The 17,178-nt window shown below is 51.4% G+C and overlaps 1 protein-coding gene across 3 annotated transcripts in view; it reads left to right on the forward strand.

The window, feature by feature from the left end:
* DDX6 (DEAD-box helicase 6) overlaps positions 1 to 17,178 on the forward strand; it is a 27,485-nt gene continuing 10,307 nt past the window's right edge. Inside the window, exons 1-7 of one of the 3 annotated variants that reach the window (XM_029074874.2) lie at positions 1 to 105; positions 2,883 to 3,354; positions 8,869 to 8,932; positions 9,413 to 9,517; positions 14,925 to 15,054; positions 16,281 to 16,427; positions 16,787 to 16,881. In XM_029074874.2, coding sequence (XP_028930707.1) covers positions 3,155 to 3,354; positions 8,869 to 8,932; positions 9,413 to 9,517; positions 14,925 to 15,054; positions 16,281 to 16,427; positions 16,787 to 16,881 — 741 coding nt within the window. In that variant the 5' untranslated portion in view covers positions 1 to 105; positions 2,883 to 3,154. Of the gene's footprint in view, positions 106 to 304; positions 358 to 785; positions 805 to 2,882; positions 3,355 to 8,868; positions 8,933 to 9,412; positions 9,518 to 14,924; positions 15,055 to 16,280; positions 16,428 to 16,786; positions 16,882 to 17,178 lie in introns of those variants that run through there. The other 2 variants (XM_039913404.1, XM_039913405.1) reach the window with 2 other exon arrangements.

The following is a 17,178-nucleotide window of genomic DNA, read 5'->3' on the forward strand; positions in this document are numbered from 1 at the left end:
GCAGGGAAGGAGGGAGGGAGCAAAGGAAGGAGGGGGCAGAGGAGCGGAGTCGGCTCGGCCCGGTCGGTGGCTTCAGCGGCGCCATGAGAGCGGGGAGCGGCGGAGGTAGGGCCGGCGGGCCGGGGGCCGGGCCCGGAGGGGAGAAGCGGCCGGGCCGGGGCCGACGGGGGCCCGCGGGGGAGCCTCGGGGCCCGTCGGGGCCGAGGACCGGCCGGCCGGACGGACGGAAGGACGGGCGGAGGGTTTCGGGGAGGAAGAAGCCGCCGCCATCTTGGGCGCTTCGAGTCAACAATAAAGGGCCTTCGGGGAGCCGCCTCACGGCCAACGCGGCCTTGGCGCTCCGCTCTGAGGACAGGGGTGAGGCGGCGGGGGGCGGGCCGAGGGCACGGAGCCGGCCGGACGCCCACCACCCACCCACCGGGGGAGGGAGGCCACAGCGGGCCCGAGGGGCGGAGGCCCGAGGCCTAGTCCGGTCCTCCCGGGCCGGGCGAGCAGCCGCGCCAGGAAGGCCTCCGAGGGGTGCCGAAGCCGTGCCGTGGGGGGGACCGGCCCGCCGCTTTCGGGGGGACCCCGCCGCCCCGGGGAGGCCGCATCGTCCGCCCCGTGTGGCGCAGATGGCGGGCGCCCCCCTCCCCGCCCCGGCCTCTTTTGTTCGGAGGGAAACCGCCTCGTCTCCCTCGTCCTCCCCTCGTCGCCCCCCGGCCACCCTCACCCCGAGCTGCGCGGGACACGGCGGCGGGTGGACAAAAGCTCCCGGCGGTGATGGCGGTGGCGTCGTTGGCCCATTCCCCCGGAGGAAATGTTGTAATGAACTCCGCGCGCGGCCCCTCCCCGCCCTCCTTACGTTTCGTTCGTTGGGTTGAAAAAGCAGAAATTTGCCAACCCCCAAACGGGGGCGGGGGGGGGGGGGGGATGGACGGACGAGGTAGGTAGGAAGGGGTGGGGGTGGTGGCGGCGGCGTGGACGGGGGTGGAGAGAGGCAGGGTATTGTCTGTGTTGGGGGAAGAGGGGTGCAGATATTTGCCAACCCCCGAGCCGGGGAGGGAGGAGGGGGGTGGTGTTTGTTTTGGGGGAGGAGAGGGATGGGGGAAGAAATGGACCAAACCCAAGGGAGGGAGTGGGGGTTGGTGCAGAAATTTGCCAAACCCGGGGGGCACCCGGGGTGGTTGTGTTTGGGGGAGAGGAGGAGGTTGGGCACAGCTGCAGTGCAGGTCCTCGGGCCTCTGGAGCCCGAGGGGTGGGTGGTTGCAGGGGGGGCACCGAGGGGGGCACCGTGGGCAGCGCCTCTGGCTGGCACCCCCTCCTCACCCCTTCCGCGGCTTCACCTTCATCATCCTGCCCGGCCAGGACCCTTCTTCGAGGCCGGATGGGGCCGAGCCGGAGGGGATTAGGAGCCTCTTGCCAGTTTGCTTTTGAGGATTTGGGTGGGGGGGAGACAGACCCCCTGCCCTCCCCCCAAAGGGGGAAGATTCCCCTTTTAAAAGCCGAGGTTTCTAATGCGCGCCGACCGCCTCTCTGAAATGCATCTCTTCTACATATATGCAGGAGAGGAAGCCAAGTTGGGCCTTTGTTTTGTCTGTCCTGGAAGAACTTCGTTTCTTTAAACAGAGATTTGACCTTTTGGGTAGTAGAGCTTCAAGACAGATCTGTTTTTTTGAGGGGAGATGGAGATGTACTTAATTGGTTTAGAATACTTGAGGGTAGCCGGGTGGATTTTATTTTTTTTTCCTTGTAAGTGCCGGGCCTGCTTTGAACTTGGCTGTGTATGTACGGAACGAGGGCCTTCGGTTTGTTTTTCTTTTTACTAAAGGGAAAGGTTTTTGTTTTCATTCTTCTTGTTTGCTTTTTACGTAACTTGGACACTTTCAAATTGGGCCTACCTTTACGGCGCTGAAAAAAAGGTCTCATTTTGCAAGTGCGACTTTTAAAATCCAAAGCTTGTTATTTTTCTGGGCCTTTTTATGAAACGTTGGGGGAAGCAATTTAAGAGGGCCAAAAGCGCAATATAAAAAATAAACTTCTTTCTGTGGAATGCGAGTCCCGAAGCCACGATAGCCGGGCTTTCCAGTTTCATGGGCAGGAGAATATTTTTCCATATGGCGCAGAGCAGAAACTTGAAACGTGCCTAATTCTTCAAAACCCATCAAGCACTATTTTTGGAAACCCACAGAACCCCAGCACAAATATGGCGTTTGTCCCAAGTCGGTGTGTGTAGTTGGTGTGTGTAGTCGATGGCTTGTGTGGTACGCTGTGGGTGTGTAGGTAGAGATAAGGTGGATTCGTCCAGGATCTGTTTTGACCTAAACTCACCCGGGGTTCAGGTTATGCCCTTGAGTTAAAATCAGTCGATTTGTAATCGTGGCATCCACGCAGTTGCTGCGGTATTGTTTGTTAAACACATACTACATGCCAAGCCCTGTACTAAGCCCTGGTGGGGAGGGGGTGGGGGGGGTGAAAACAAGATCATCAGGTCCCACCGGGCGAGGGGCTCACAGCCTAAGAAGAAGGGCGAATAGGTATTGAATCCCCATTTTGCAGAGGAGGGAACTGAGGTACAGAGAAGTGACATTACTTACCCAGGGTCACACAGCAGCTAGGTGGCGGAGCCAGGATTCGAGTCCAGGTCGCAGAGCTGGGTTCTTTCCACGAGGCCGTGCTGCTTCTCCACACGTTAGATCTGGGTGTCGGTTGGGTTTTGAAGGCGGCCTACAATTACATGATTTTCACGGTATTCTTTGCCCTGTTTTGCCCTTGGATTCCGATCTCCTTTTGTGCCTGTTGGAAAAATTCTCGGCTCAGGGGCTCTTAGGAAGTAGAGAGCATAGGCCTGTGACCCATCACATCAACAAGTGTTGATTAACTTCTCTCTCTCTCTCTTTCAGATTGAATGAGTGAATTCAGCTAGAACTCAACTTTGTTAGGGCTTTTTTAAAAAAAGTTATTTCAGTGCATCAGAGCAAGTGACTACTGCTTGACCGTTCAGAGACTTACAGGTGCTTGCCTGCATTGCAATAAAGGACTCATCTATTGAGCAAGACTTATATTTATCTCTTCATTTCGGAGAGTCTAATAAACTGTTATTACAGTTTCTGTACTGACTTTCAAACGTTTTTGAAGTCTAAAAAGAGACAGACACCTTTCGAAACAACCCAGCATGAGCACGGCCAGAACAGAGAACCCTGTTATAATGGGTCTCTCCAGTCAGAACGGACAGCTGAGGGGCCCTGTGAAGCCCAGTGGTGGCCCTGGAGGAGGGGGCACACCGACACAGCAACAGATGAATCAGCTGAAAAATACCAACACAATCAACAACGGCACTCAACAGCAAGCACAGAGTCTGACCACCACTATTAAGTAAGTACCAGCCGAGATGTGGAATGGGTGACTGGAGTCAGAGGGAGATCCCTCTCCGGGAGGTGGGAGGGGTCTCCTCTTGGGCCCGCTCACCTCCAGGTGGAGTTTCGAAGTGTGATTTCTCCGTGGCGTGTGCCTGGAGGAACCCACAGTGTTTTAAGCACCCTCTTGGACAGCCCAGAGGTATTTCTGCTCTGGTTGGTGTGAGGCCTAAGCGGGCCCAGGATTGTTTGGCCGTTTGCGTTGATCCCCGGACCCCTTTTCCCGAACCGTGGGTCGTGTTGATTTCTTCAAGGGAGGTCTGTTCGCTCGGTGGAAACGCAGAGCCCAGAGCCTTGCCCTGCTCTGGGCCTGAGTCTCGGTCCGGTTCCCTCACCCTCTCGGCCTCCGTTGGTCCACGGGTTCAGACGCCGCCCTTCTCGGACGCTCTGCTGGGAAAGTCCTGTGAGTGAATGGTAGAGGAAGTGTAAATTTCCCGCGGCCCTACTGTCGAGGAAAACGTTTTTACTCTTGCATTTCGTATCGATATTTTTTTCGGAACGAAGACGCCGGGTGATGGAGAGTCTTGGCGACCGTTTCCGCAGTAGTCCCAGAGCTCTGAATCGCTTTGCAAAGCTCCGGAGACGTGCTTTGTCTTTAAAAGGGAAAACTGCAAAGAGCCAAAGGGCGACTCCACTTTTTTTTGCTCTTGAATAGACGCTTTAAGTAAAATGAGCATTTGCAGTGGTGACGGGCAGTTTTGCAAAGGAATGCATTTTCTAGGCCTTGAACCTAAGTGTCCTTTCACTGGTCCTATTTGTTTTCGTTGGGCGGGAAGAAGTGCGTATTGGAGTCAGTCAACAAGTACTTACTGAGTACTAACAGGCTAGAACGCTGAACTTGGGGAATTCAGCTTCAGGATATCTTCGGAAGACCATGAGTCGTCTCTGAGAAATCCCAATAACTGCAGTTTTTCAGAGCATTAACTGTTTCAGGTGAAGTCTGTTGTCACTGGTTCTTCCCCTCGCCCCGGTGAACTAGGTTCAGTAGGAGCCCAGATCTTCCCGAGGTCAAAATCAGGATGGAGCTTGGTATTGGTGAAGCATTTACTATGTGTCAAGGACGGTACTAAGCACCGGGTTAGATGCAAAGATCATCAGGTGAGATGTTGTCCCGGACCCTCGTGAGGCTTGCAGTTTCTTGTGGAACTCCAGTGGGGTCTGCAGCTTGAGCAGGGTCGGGGGGGATCCCCTCCCTGCCCTTGGTTTAGGTAGCCTCCAGATCCAGGACCAATTCCCAGACACATTCAGAAATGATTCTGGAAGTCCTGTGGAGGGTCGGTGGGATGCAGAACTGGAAAAGGAGGGTTTCTTCTTGACCATCTAGGTTGCCTCTTCCCCTGGGTGGAGAAAACCCTTCCCTTTTAAATTTTTTAAATTTTTACCGTTTTATTTTTTAAAGATAAACAGTGTGGCCTAATAGAGCACAGGTCTGGGAATCAGAAGGGCCTGGATTCTAATCCAGGCTCCTGTCTGTGTGTCCTTGGGCAAGTCACCTCACTTCTGGGCCTCAGGTACCACAGCTATAAAATGGGGATTAAGACTCTGAGCCCCAGGTGGGACAGGGACTGTGTCTGACCTGACTATCTTGTGTCTAACCCAGTGCTTAGCACAGGACCTAGTATAGTGTAAGCACTTAAGTACCTTTTTTATAATGGTGTTTGTTAAACGCTTAGTATATGCCAAGCACTTTACTAACCACTGAAGGAGATGCAAGCTATCAGGCTGGAAACTGTCCATGTCCCACATGGGGCTCACGGTCTTGATGCCCATTTTACAGATGAGGTAGCTGAGGCCCGAGAAATGAAGTGATTTGCCCAAGGTTATGCAAAACAAGCGGTGGAATCAGGATTAGAACCCAGGTCCTCTGATGCCCAGACTCTTTCCACTAGGCCAAGCTGCTTCTGCTCTCCCTGGACTTCTGGTATTGAGGGTCGGGAGTGGCCCAGAGACGGAGGGAAACAGCTTTCATTCATTCAATCGTATTTATTGAGCGCAGAGCACTGGACTAAGCACTTGGAATATACAATTCGGCAACAGATAGAGACAATCCCTGCCCAACGACGGGCTCACAGTTTAAATGGGGGAGACAGACAACAAAACAAAACAGAACGAAACAAAACAAAACAGAACAAAACAAAATCAAGTGGTCTGGCATAAATACCATCAAGATAAATAGAATCATAGATATATACACATCATTAACAAAATAAATAGAGAAATATGTACCAGTATGCGCAGTGCTGTGGGGAGGGGAAGGGGGAAGAGCAGAGGGCGGGAGAAGGGAGAATGGGGAGGAGGAGCAGAGGGAAAGGGACGGCTCAGTCTGGGAAGGCCTCCTGGAGGAGGGGAGCTCTCATTAGCTTTGAGGGTTGAAGGCCATTAAAGCGACCTGTATGTCACATGCCTATTGAGCTAGTGGTCAGGCCACACTGGCCCAAACTCTTCTCTGCGGATTGAGAGATGTAGACTGGTAGGCCAGGAGGGCATGCCTGGGAAATTCCTGGAGCAAAGGGGCATAGCTTGCTTTTTTGGGAGGCAAACATTAACTCTTACAGGCTCACTCTCCCTAAGGGAATCTGGAGGTTTGGGAGTTGGGTTTTCACCCAAGGAGAGTCGCTATTTCCCCCAGGCTAGTGGAAATAATGGGAATTTTTTTTCAGTGTCTTCCCTGGGTACCCTTTGGGAGAGGGCAGGAAGCGAGAGGCCTAGCTGAATTGGAACACTTTTTCAACTTCTTTGCACAGTCGTGTCATACCCTGGGATGGTGGAGATGCTTTGGCTGCCCATCTCCAATAGTAGATATAACTATGTAGGAAATGAAGTTCTGAATTAGGTGGATCATTGGCTTCTTCTTATTATTATTATATAATTGTGGGATTTGTTAAGTGCTCACTATGTGCCAAGCACTGTACTAAGCACTGGGGTAGGTACAAAATAACCAGGTCCCAGATGGGAGACTTAATCTTAAGTAGGAGGGAGAACAGATATTGAATCCCCCATTTTGCAGATGAGGGAACTAAGGCCCAGAGTAGTTAAGTGACTTGCCCCAGGTCACACAGCAAAGAACCTGGCGCAGCCAGAATTAGAGCCCAGCTCCTCTGACTCCCAGGCCCTGTCCTTTCCACGTCCGTAAAATAGGGATTAAGACTCCAACTCCCATGAGGGACGTGAACTGTGTCTAATCTGTTTAGCTTGTATCTATGCGGGTGCTTAATACAGTGCCTGGCACATAGTAAGTGCTTAACAAATATCTTTTTTTTTTTTAAAGTGTTGGGTCGCCTGCCAGTCTTTCAGAGAGAGAGAGAGAGAGAGAGAGAGAGTGAAAGGGCCTTGGGATGACCTAAAATGAAAACTGCAGTGTAAACCAACTCCAGCCTAGACTGGAAACTGCTTAAGGGCAGAGATTGTGCCTTCTAACTCTGTTGTGTTCTCCCAAGCGCCTAGTATAATACTCTCCCACGAGTAAGCGCTCAATAAATACAGGGTTACAGTGATTACAGTATGTCCTCAGACTTACGGCCTAATTGGTTCCTGAAAACTGCATATCACGTTGAAATACCAAGTCAGAATTTTCTCACAAGAATTGTATTGTTTCAGGATCAGTTCCTGGACCAAGGTCGGAGACCCGATCTTTGCCAAAATTACCCAGAGTTCTGAACTCAGTGAACCTATAGATAAGTGATTTAACTACATCATCATGTGTCTTTTGAGTCGGGGAGGTTCCGAGTTTGAGTAGTCAACTTTTACTTTGTCAGGAATCTATCGGGCGCTGCAGCCCTCCCTTGTGACAATATCCAGCCCCTGCCCCGCAGCCTCTTCCCCGCTCTGTCCCTTTTGTCCACTTGAAACATTTTCGCCCCCACCCCCCCAGACCTTTAAAAATATTTTCCCGGGCTTCCGTGGAGCACCTTCCTCCCTAGTCCCCTACCCCTAGTCTGTCCCCCCGACCTACGGAAGTAGTGCCATAATAATATCTGTGGTTTTTGTTAAATGTTCACTGTGTGCCACATGCTGTACTAAGCACTGGGGCGTATACAAGTTTTTCAGACTGTTCATGGGGCTAACAGTCTAAATAGGAGGGAGAACCAGTACTGAATTTCTGTTTTACAGATTAGGTAACTGAGGCCCAGAGAAGTTAAGCAGCTTGCCTAGGGTCACACAGCAGGCAAATGGCAGAGCTCGGATTAGAACCCAGGACTTCTGGCTCCCAGGACTCTTGCCCTGGACCTTGCTGCCGTAAAGAAGAAGGATGTAAAAGCCGAAACTGGCGTGTTGTCTAGCTGAAACAGGCTGTGAATTTAGAAGTGTTGTAAAATACCATCTGACGTAACTCGAAAGAGTTCTAAGTCAATGAATGGTATTTATTGAGTGCTTACTGCGTGCAGAGCCCTGTACTCAAAGTCTGGGACTTAGCTGTACCCTTCCAGCAAGATACTTGCCTGAGATTCTGCGTGTGAGCCGTAACAAGGGGGTATAACCCCTGTAAATTTAGCAGGATGTCTTTCTTTCGTTCATGTTGGTCTGCACAATTTTGTATCCCGGCTGTCCTTATTATTAGGCCTTAACTAATTTTGTTAGCTGGAGTTGTTCCAAGACTGTTTTTCTTGAAGTGTTCCTTTTCTGAATTTCTCTCTTCCTCAACAAGGAATGTATGGGAAGAACTGGGAAAGTGAGACTTAAGGGGACATATGGTATTTCTTAAGCGCTTATAACTTGTCAAGCACTGTTCTGAGCGCTGGGGAAGATACAGGCTAATGAGGTCGAACACAGGCCCTGTGCCTCATGGGGCTCACAGTCTAGTAGGATGGAGAACAAGTATTGAACCCCCATTTTATAGGCGAGGAACCTAAGGCACAAAGAAGAGAAGTGACTTGCCCAAGGTCACAGAAGAGGTGTTGGATTTAGAAGCCAGGTCCTCTGACTCCCAGGCCCTTGCTCTTTCCATCAGGCCACGCTGCTTCTCAGGATGTCCATGAATGAGACTATACTGTCCTGTAGGAGAGCCCTTTTCTCAGGATTTCAGCACTCCAGCTTCTCTAATTCTTGTTGCCCTCCGTAAACATGTAGCACTGCTCTGCACACAGAAGTCTCAGTAAATACCTTTAATCTATTTGGTAAAAATGTTTCTTGTACTTATGTATCTTTCATGTCCTTTATCTCGGTCTTTAAATGCATGTCTTCTTGGTCCCCCGTTAGATTGTAAGCTCCTTGAGGGCAGGTGCCATGCTTTGTGTTCTCCCCTTTTTTGTGCAATTTCTCAGGTGCCCAGTGAGGTGCTCTGCACCGAGCAAAGCCCGAAATAAACCCAGTAGAGCAGCAGCAACTGCTGTTGAGCAGAGAGTTGAGGGTCTTTGCTCCCAGCCCCCCCACCTCCGGGTGAGGCAAGCTGACGACTCCAGAGCGCACAGATTTGCAGGTGAGTAAGTTTATGGCGCACATGGCAGTGTTTAACTTCCAGGTTTTCCTCCTGTAGACCTGGTGATGACTGGAAGAAGACTTTAAAACTCCCGCCAAAAGATCTGCGAATCAAAACTTCGGTGAGTGTGTTTTAAAACTTTGGGAGAGCAGTGGTGAGAGAGCAGTGGCATTCATTTCAAGAATGGGACGTTATGTGTGCTTTGGTAAAAATATACTTGATTAACTTGCGAATTAAAAGTGACAAGTAGCTGCAAGAAATACTTTGTTTCTTTTCCCGGCGGGATGCCTGAATTTTTTCAGACTCTCCATTGGTTCAGTAGGAATAGGCCTCGGATCGTTCTTAATCAGAAAGTCACTTGAGAAGGAACTTGGGAAAGGCTGATTGAGCCACAGGTTCAGGGCAAATCTGGGCTGGGAACTGGGTCTGGGAAGTGCAGAAGAATAAGTTGGCACATTTCCTGTCCACAAGAAACTTACACTCTTAATGGTGGGGGTTGAGAAGGTGAAGGGGTCAAGACTTTCCTGTTTCAGCTAAGCAACTGGATCCCTTGGGACGCTAGCCTGAAGCGGTCTCTCCGTTCCTCCTCCTTTTTTGCTAGGACGTGACCTCCACAAAAGGAAATGAATTTGAAGATTACTGTTTGAAGCGGGAGTTGCTGATGGGAATTTTTGAAATGGGCTGGGAAAAGCCATCTCCTATTCAGGTTTGTCGCCTGGGGGGCCCTGGTTGCCTTCTCCCCCATCCCCCCTTTCTCTGTCTCTTTCTTTTTCTCTCTCTCTCTCTCTCTCTCTCTCTCTCTCTGTCTCCTCCCTTTGGCGGTATCTGTTCAAAGTATTTTTGAGATCTGTTTTTTTGAAGTATTTTGTTGCTGTTCGAATACGGGGTCACCAGGTCCATCGTAATTCCACTCTTGGAATGTTTTTTTGCCTAACTAATAGTTGCGGCACTTGTTAAGTACTTAATAGGTGCCAGGCGCTGTGTTAAACACTGAAGAAGATTCGTGGTAATCAGGTTGGACACAATCCTTGAGCCACATAAGGCTCCCAGTCTGTGGTGGACAGAGGTGGATTTAATCTCCATTTTACAGATGAGGTACAGAGAAGTTAGACTGACTTGCCTCCAGTCACACAGCAGACAAGTGGCGGAGCTGGGATTAGAACTCAGGTCCTCCGACTCCCAGGCCCATGCGCTTTCCTTTTCCGCACCTGTTTGACCGGGCCGACCGGCAGGGCTGAAAAAAAATTTGGAGTTCACTTATCTCCTGTGCGTTTTTCGCTCCCAGCAAACCTTCCTTCTGAGTTAACGTGGAAAGTGTGTGGTGACTAGAGGCCCGTGAGGTGTGCGAGACACACACATGATAGGAACATTGTGATTGGTGGTAGAAACTGAGGCGAGCCCAGAAGGATTGTTGCAATCACCTCCGCCGATAAGTCAGTTTGGAGAAAAGAAAAGGCCTTTATTGTGAAATTCTCCAGTACCATAGTGATGAGATTAGGATTCCTAAATTTGCCACTCCAGCCCAAATTCAACCCAATAAAGTAGCCCGGGCGGACTGTCCGAGGAGCTGGTGCCCAAAGGTCAAGTCAGTGGTGGCCATTAGGATTAGCCCAGGCCCTGAAGAAAGGGGAATGACTTGGGGCTGCTCTGTTTTCTTGGTTTCTTTGTGAAGTTTGATGGCACCTTGCATCTGAGGGGGGACCTGTTGGCGGCACTTCTTGCAGGCAGGAGTTTGACCTCGCAGTCTCTCCATGTGATTTGGAGAGATAAAGGTGTGAGCCCATGTGGCGAGAAGAGAGATTGTGGTAAATGTGGTCAGGCCAGTGCACTCTTTCAGGCTGATATCAGATGTGAGCCCGGGAGCCCGACCTTCAGCCTCGAGGCTGGAGCTACTGTGGGCCTGGCAGGTGAATCCTGAGCCTGTCTGCAAGGCAAGGTGAGGTTTCTGATTTTTTGCTCCTCCGCACTAATAATGATGATCATAATTGTGTGCGGTGCGTGTTCAGCGCTTACCGCGTGCCAGGCACTGGACGAAGCGCTGGTGTAGGTGTGAGATTCATCAGGTCGGAAGCGGACTCCGCCCCTGTGGGATTCACTCACCATCTAATGGGGCACCCTGGAGTCTGGCTTGGGTGAGTGGATTTTCTGACTCCTGGAGAGGAGCGCCCCGGTTGCCTTTAACTAGACGTCGAGCCTTTAGACTGTAAGCCTGCTATAGGCAGGGGACGTGTCTTTTATTCTACTCTACTAAGGGCTTACAACAGTGCTCTGCACATAGTAAACGCTCAGTAAATACCACCGATTCATTCCGGTGTCGGAAGCAGGCACCGAGATCGTTTGAAGTTCCGTGTGGGAAGCACCTTCTCCCTCTCATTAGGCTTGTTTTCAATCCATCAGTGGTGTTTATCGAGTGCTTACAGTGTGCATGGGATGGTACTAAAGCCCTTGGGAGTGTACAGTATAACAGAGTTGGTAGACGTGTTCCCTGCTCACATACTCTTTAGAGTCTGGGGGAGAAGGGGGCACGAAAATAGGTATGGATATGGACATAAGCACTGTGAGGCTGAGGGTAGGTGAATAAAGTGCAAGGGTGAGGCAGAAGAGAGGGAGTAGAGCAAATGAGGGCTTAGTCGGGGAAGATCTCTTGGAGGAGATGTGATTGTGATAAGGGTTTGAAGGAGGGGAGAGGCAAGATTTGGGTGAGGAGTCGGCGGTGAGCCGAGATTGAGGTAAGGTGAGTACTTAAATAGGTTTTCCACCTGGTTTCTAAGATGGGGATTTTGTGGACAGCTCGGCCTGGTGCGTGGGACGGGGAAGGGCTGCCTCCTTCCCAGATTTTTGTAAGTTGTCAAGCCCGGTGATGTTTATCCCTTCAAAGCACCGTAGTGTGAACGGGGGGGAGGGTTGGGGGTGGGCTTCACTCCTAGATGAAGCACCTTGCCATAGAGGGACTTTCCTGCTGTCAGCTATCACCATCAGCGAGACTGCGGTTTTACACTCGAGTGGCAAGTAAGAAGGCAACTGTTCTCCAACTCAGAGAGAGGCCTCGCGGGGGCGGGCCATCCTCCTGGGACCCACTTTGGTTTCCACTTGTGTCAGGGTGAGAGAGCCAACTTCCCTCGCCCGAAAAGACATGGTCTTCCCGGTGGCGCCCTGGGACGGCGAAGCGAGCCCTCGGAGCTGGTATGGGGAGCCACCCCATCCACCTCTGGAGTGGAAACACCTCTGGGCTCGAGCCCAGCAGCTACTGTTGAGCAGCCGCGCTGGCGGTCGGAACGGGAGGGAGGAAGGCCTCTCAGCCCGAACCGGCGGAATTCAGGGAGGCAGAGAATATAATTAGTAGGGCCGGTGCTCGGCCAAGGCATCGGGTAACGCCCTGGGAATGGCACAAAGGGTTCTGGGAACTCGAGCTATGCTCAGCGGGGTGGAACCGTGGCCTTGTCTTTCTGCTGAGCCTCCCTGGCATAGCAGGAGCGGAAGCAAGAGCTGTCAGGGCTGGTGATTTTTGCAACCCCCCCAAGGAAGGTGTCTCAACACAAGGTGGTGGTGCTGCTGCTTGCTTCTTCTCACTTCTCTCCTTCCCTCCCGATAGCCACCTCCCTCACCTCTGCCCCCCGACTTCCACCTCGAGGGGTGGGTTGGGGAATTGATGCTTCAGCACCTTCACCCCATCCCACAGCACTTATAATCAGATCCATATGCCCTGCTGCGTCTCCCCATCCGTAATTTTAATTTAGCGAAGCAACATGGCCTACAGGAAAGAGCGTGGGCCTGGGAGTCAGGACCTGGGTTCTAGTCCTGGCTCCACCACTTTCAGCCGAATTTACTGAGCGCTTACTGTGTGCAGAACACTATTCAGTGCTTGGGAGAGGACATTGTAACAACAAACTTGTCTTCTGGGTCACGTTGGGCAAGTCACTTGATTTTGCTGGGCCTCAGTTACCTCATCTGTAAAATGGAGATTAAGACTGGGAGCCCTATGTGGGACCGGGATTGTGTGCGACCCGATTATCTTGTGTCTACCCCAGCGCTTAGTACAGTGCGTGGCACACAGTAAACACTACGTACCAGTTAAAAGTATGTACGTACATCACAGTGTCTGTCTCTCACACAGGATTGTATGATTCCTGAGGGTGGGGTGGCATCTGCCAACTCGGTTGTATTGTACACTCTCAAGCACTTACTACAGTTCTCTCTACACAATAAGCTCTCAGTAAATACCAGTGATTGATTAACACCTACTGTAAGATGACATTTTCTGTCTCTAGCAGTTGTTGATAGAAGAAGGGTGACTCTTACATGAGTGGTATTTACAGAGCACTATACTAAGCACTTGGGAGAGAACGATACATCAGAATTGGTAGGCACATTCCCTCCCCACAACAAGCTTATAACCCAGAGGGGGACTCTTTTCTGGACTCCCCTACAGGTCAGGCGCGGCAGGCTGAAGTCAAGTGATCTGGGAGCATGAGCTAGAATGCCACACTTGTGGTTGCGGGTTCAAATTTTGGCAAAAATGCAACTCATTTGAATCTGTCCCGTTGAGGGCCTTGGTTGAGAAGCTCCTGGCTTTCAGCTGGATACCCTTTCGGTACAAATCAACCATCTTTAGAATCAGATTTTGACTCTTGTTTTTGTTGGGTACCTCTCTAAAGGACGTTAAGAACTTCTCTAAAGGACGTTAAGGCTCAAACGTGTCAACCTAAAATACAAGTTAAGATGTCGAGTGTTCTTTTCATCAGTGTGCACAACATTTTATTGAGCCCGGGCACTCAGGTAGCACAGTATGTAGTATTTGAGGCCACGTAGTCTGGTATCTTTTTGTGAAAGTTCACTAAGTAGGTCACAAGAGACTTGGCGTGCTGCTTGAACCTAAACTGACAAGATTTCTTAAAGATGAAAGGAAACGGGGCCTCTGGGGGCAACTTGGTTGGTGGTCGGCGTATCTGCGGAAAGCTGTTTCGGATCAAAATTGTAGCTGTGGGCCTCCAGAGAGGAAATTCTGGTTCGCAGATTGTGGCACTGAGGAATGACATACATAGTAATTCCCCTCCAGCCTTACCTGCAAGGTAAAGCTGCTTGGGGAGTAAAAGAGAACTAAGCCCTCACCTCTTCTTAAAGGATGAAGTTAAGGAGCAGCATGGCCTAGCGGAGGCAGCATGGGCCTGGGAGTTAGAAGGACCTGGGTTCTAATTCCGGTACGCCATTTGTGACATGGGGCAAATCACGTCTCTTCTCTGGGCCTCAGTTTCCTCAGCTGTAGAATGAAGATCCTGTTCTCCTTCCTACTTAGGCCCAAGAGTGACAGGGACTGTACCCAACCTAATTAACTTGTACCCACCCCAGCACTTAAAACAGTATTTAATTTGCATCAGAGCCACCCAATCTGTCCATAGCCATTTTATCCCCTGCCCTGTTGAATTAATGGGCTTTATTGTTGCGCGTGATGATTCCTCCATCCCACTAAAGAGATGCCCGATGGTAGTCATGAGGACATGCGAGGAGGTTTAGCAAGGGTGAACGGTTTATTTGGTGCCTCCGCACTCCTGGCTTATCTACATGTTTTCTTCTGTCTTTCCAATACCCCCTTGGACTCATCTATGTTTTGGTCTGTTTTATCTATCTCCCCTCTGGCTTCTGCTGCCTGCTAATTACACACAGAATTTCTGCCAGCCAACCATCCCTCCAACAGGGTGTCGAGCCCCACCAAGGGTGGATTATTGTGTCCATTAAGCCCTTGCGGTGGGCTGAGCAATGTGCAAAGCACTGGGAGCGTACCAGTAAGACCAGTGCAGACACAGTCCCTATTGTCTCCCCATTCACCTGCCTGTATGTGGCCCACACTGCTGTCTGAGTTCCAGTGACTCCGGGTTGCCACTTTGGACAGCGAGACCTTGGGCAAGTCATTTAGCTTCTCTGTACCTCGGTTACCTCATCTGTAAAATGGGGATTAAGACTGCGTGTCCCACATGAGATGTGGACTGTGTCCAACTTGAGTAGCTTTTATCTACAGTGCCTGGCACATAGTAAATACTTACCAAACACCATTAAAAAACAAAAGTGATGTCCCACGTGCGGAAGCCATTTTACATCATCTTGTGGTCTTTTTGCAGGAGGAGAGCATTCCCATTGCTTTATCTGGTAGGGATATCTTGGCAAGAGCTAAAAACGGGACCGGCAAGAGTGGTGCCTACCTCATCCCCTTACTTGAACGGCTAGACCTGAAGAAGGACAATATACAAGGTGAGTCGAAGAAGAGGGTCCGAGTGGTCACGGTTTTTTGCGGGACCACCGGGCAGTGTGAAAAGATGGTAGGCGCCGGGGGCGGGTGACTCACAGCTTCTCCTTCGGTCAGCTCGACAAAATCACCTCTTTGCCGTGTGGGTGGATTGGCGCTTCTAGAAATTCGCTCGGGAGCTCGGTACTGATTCCATTTTAGGCTTTCACCTCTCCCCTGCTCGGGAAATCCACCTGCCAGCCGGGCCCAGGTGGAGAAATGACTGGTGCCAGGGAGGCGGAAAAGTGCTGGTTGCCTCCGTTTAATACCCTGATGAGGAAAATGGTTTAGGCTGTTGAGACACAGTTAACCGTCTTGCTCATCTAAAGCCGTGAAATGGCCGCTCGGGGCTCGGAGCACCCTTGGGGTGCAGGAGGGGCCGTCCTCTTCTACTTGGGATCCAGCGACGGTCCCCTCCGGCCCCCATGACCCCCATGCAGCCGTGTGACCCCAGGGTCCCTCTTGGAGAGGTCCGTTGAAGGAGGTCCCTGGCTGGGGGCGGGGTTCGATATGTCCGAAGATGCCCCTTCATTCTGTGGCCCTGCTCGGCACATAGTAAGCGCTTAACAAATACCAACAGCTATAGGGGTGGGAAGACCGATCGAGCGATTCCACCTCGGTGTCCGTTAGCGGTAGCTCAGGAAACCGGGAAATCTCCCGATTGGTGGGTTTTTCCCAGCCTCCCCCGGAGCAGAACCTGACCTTCTCTCTGTTCTGATCCGATGGGCCTCTTTGAACACGGAGGCCCCACGGCGATAAGTACCAAACAGGCCCCTGGCTTTGTAGTACCGCTCAGAGGGAGCCCGTGGAGGATGGGGCTGAAGGGAAGTCCCCCAGACCCCGTGTGATGACGAGTCCCCACCTCTTTAATACACCGCCGGTTTTGAGGAAAGCTACGCTCGATCATCAGGGTTTTTGCAACCTTTATTCAGACGGCTGGGCTGCCGTTAGCATAAAGAACATTCACTCCAAATCTGAGGACTGGTCCAACTCATTAAGCCTAGCACCGTTTTAGCCTTTTGTTGAACCGGGGCAGCTGGTAACGCCTTTGAGGCGGTGAAGTTGAAAAGATAAAATGCAGCCTGAAAAGTGATGTACTCTTTTTTTCTGCCTTCCATCCCCCCTCCCCCCCTTTTTTTTTTTTTGGTACTTGCTTTCTGATGCTGGCCTTCCCCCCTCTTCCACTCGGCAGCAATGGTGATCGTTCCCACTCGAGAACTAGCCCTGCAGGTCAGTCAAATCTGCATCCAGGTCAGCAAACACATGGGAGGGGCCAAAGTGATGGCAACGACGGGAGGAACCAACCTGCGCGATGATATAATGAGGCTCGACGACACAGGTAGGAAGCTCCGCAAGGGCCTGGACCCCCTGGCGGGCGGGGAGGAGGGGGCGCGCAGCTGTGGGGCCCTTTGCTTCCCCTCCCATTTCGGGGAAAAAGAGCGAAGGGGGGTGGGTGAAAAGCTTGGGAGGGGTCTCTCCCCATGTCAATCAATGGTATGTATCGAGCACTTAGTATGTGCAGAGCACTGTACTAAGCACTTTGGAGAGTACAATACAAAAGAAATAGCACACTGGTTCCCTCTCCATACTCTGTCCTTGTTAAATGCTGCAAGGCCTGTCCCGGCCGCAGATCTCCAGTGTGACTTCCTGAGGCGCAGTGCTCCTGAGGGACTTGGCTTTTTTCTCCCTCTTGTGCAGTGCACGTGGTGATCGCTACCCCTGGGAGAATTCTGGATCTCATCAAGAAAGGAGTAGCGAAGGTCGATCATGTCCAGATGATAGTATTGGATGAGGTAACATCTGATTTTGGGACGGTGGTGGTTGCATTGACGGCGATGGGAACAGTGAGGGGGGGTGGCCACTGGCTACTAACCTGCTCGGTCCGGGCAGACCAGATTGGCTTCCTTGCAGAGCGAGTGGTCTCTACCCTCCAAGGGCAAGAGATGCCAGAATTTCAGTCTCCAAGATTTCCTCCCCCCGCACCTCTGGGACAGGTTTGGGGCATGAATTCTCTTTGCTGAGTGAGTTACCCTGGGCTTAAAGGGCCAGGTTGAAGAAGGGTAAATATTCCTGTTTGGCTTGTATTTAAG

The sequence above is a fragment of the Ornithorhynchus anatinus genome, chromosome 11 (assembly GCF_004115215.2).
Source record: "Ornithorhynchus anatinus isolate Pmale09 chromosome 11, mOrnAna1.pri.v4, whole genome shotgun sequence".
Classification (NCBI taxonomy): domain Eukaryota; kingdom Metazoa; phylum Chordata; class Mammalia; order Monotremata; family Ornithorhynchidae; genus Ornithorhynchus; species Ornithorhynchus anatinus.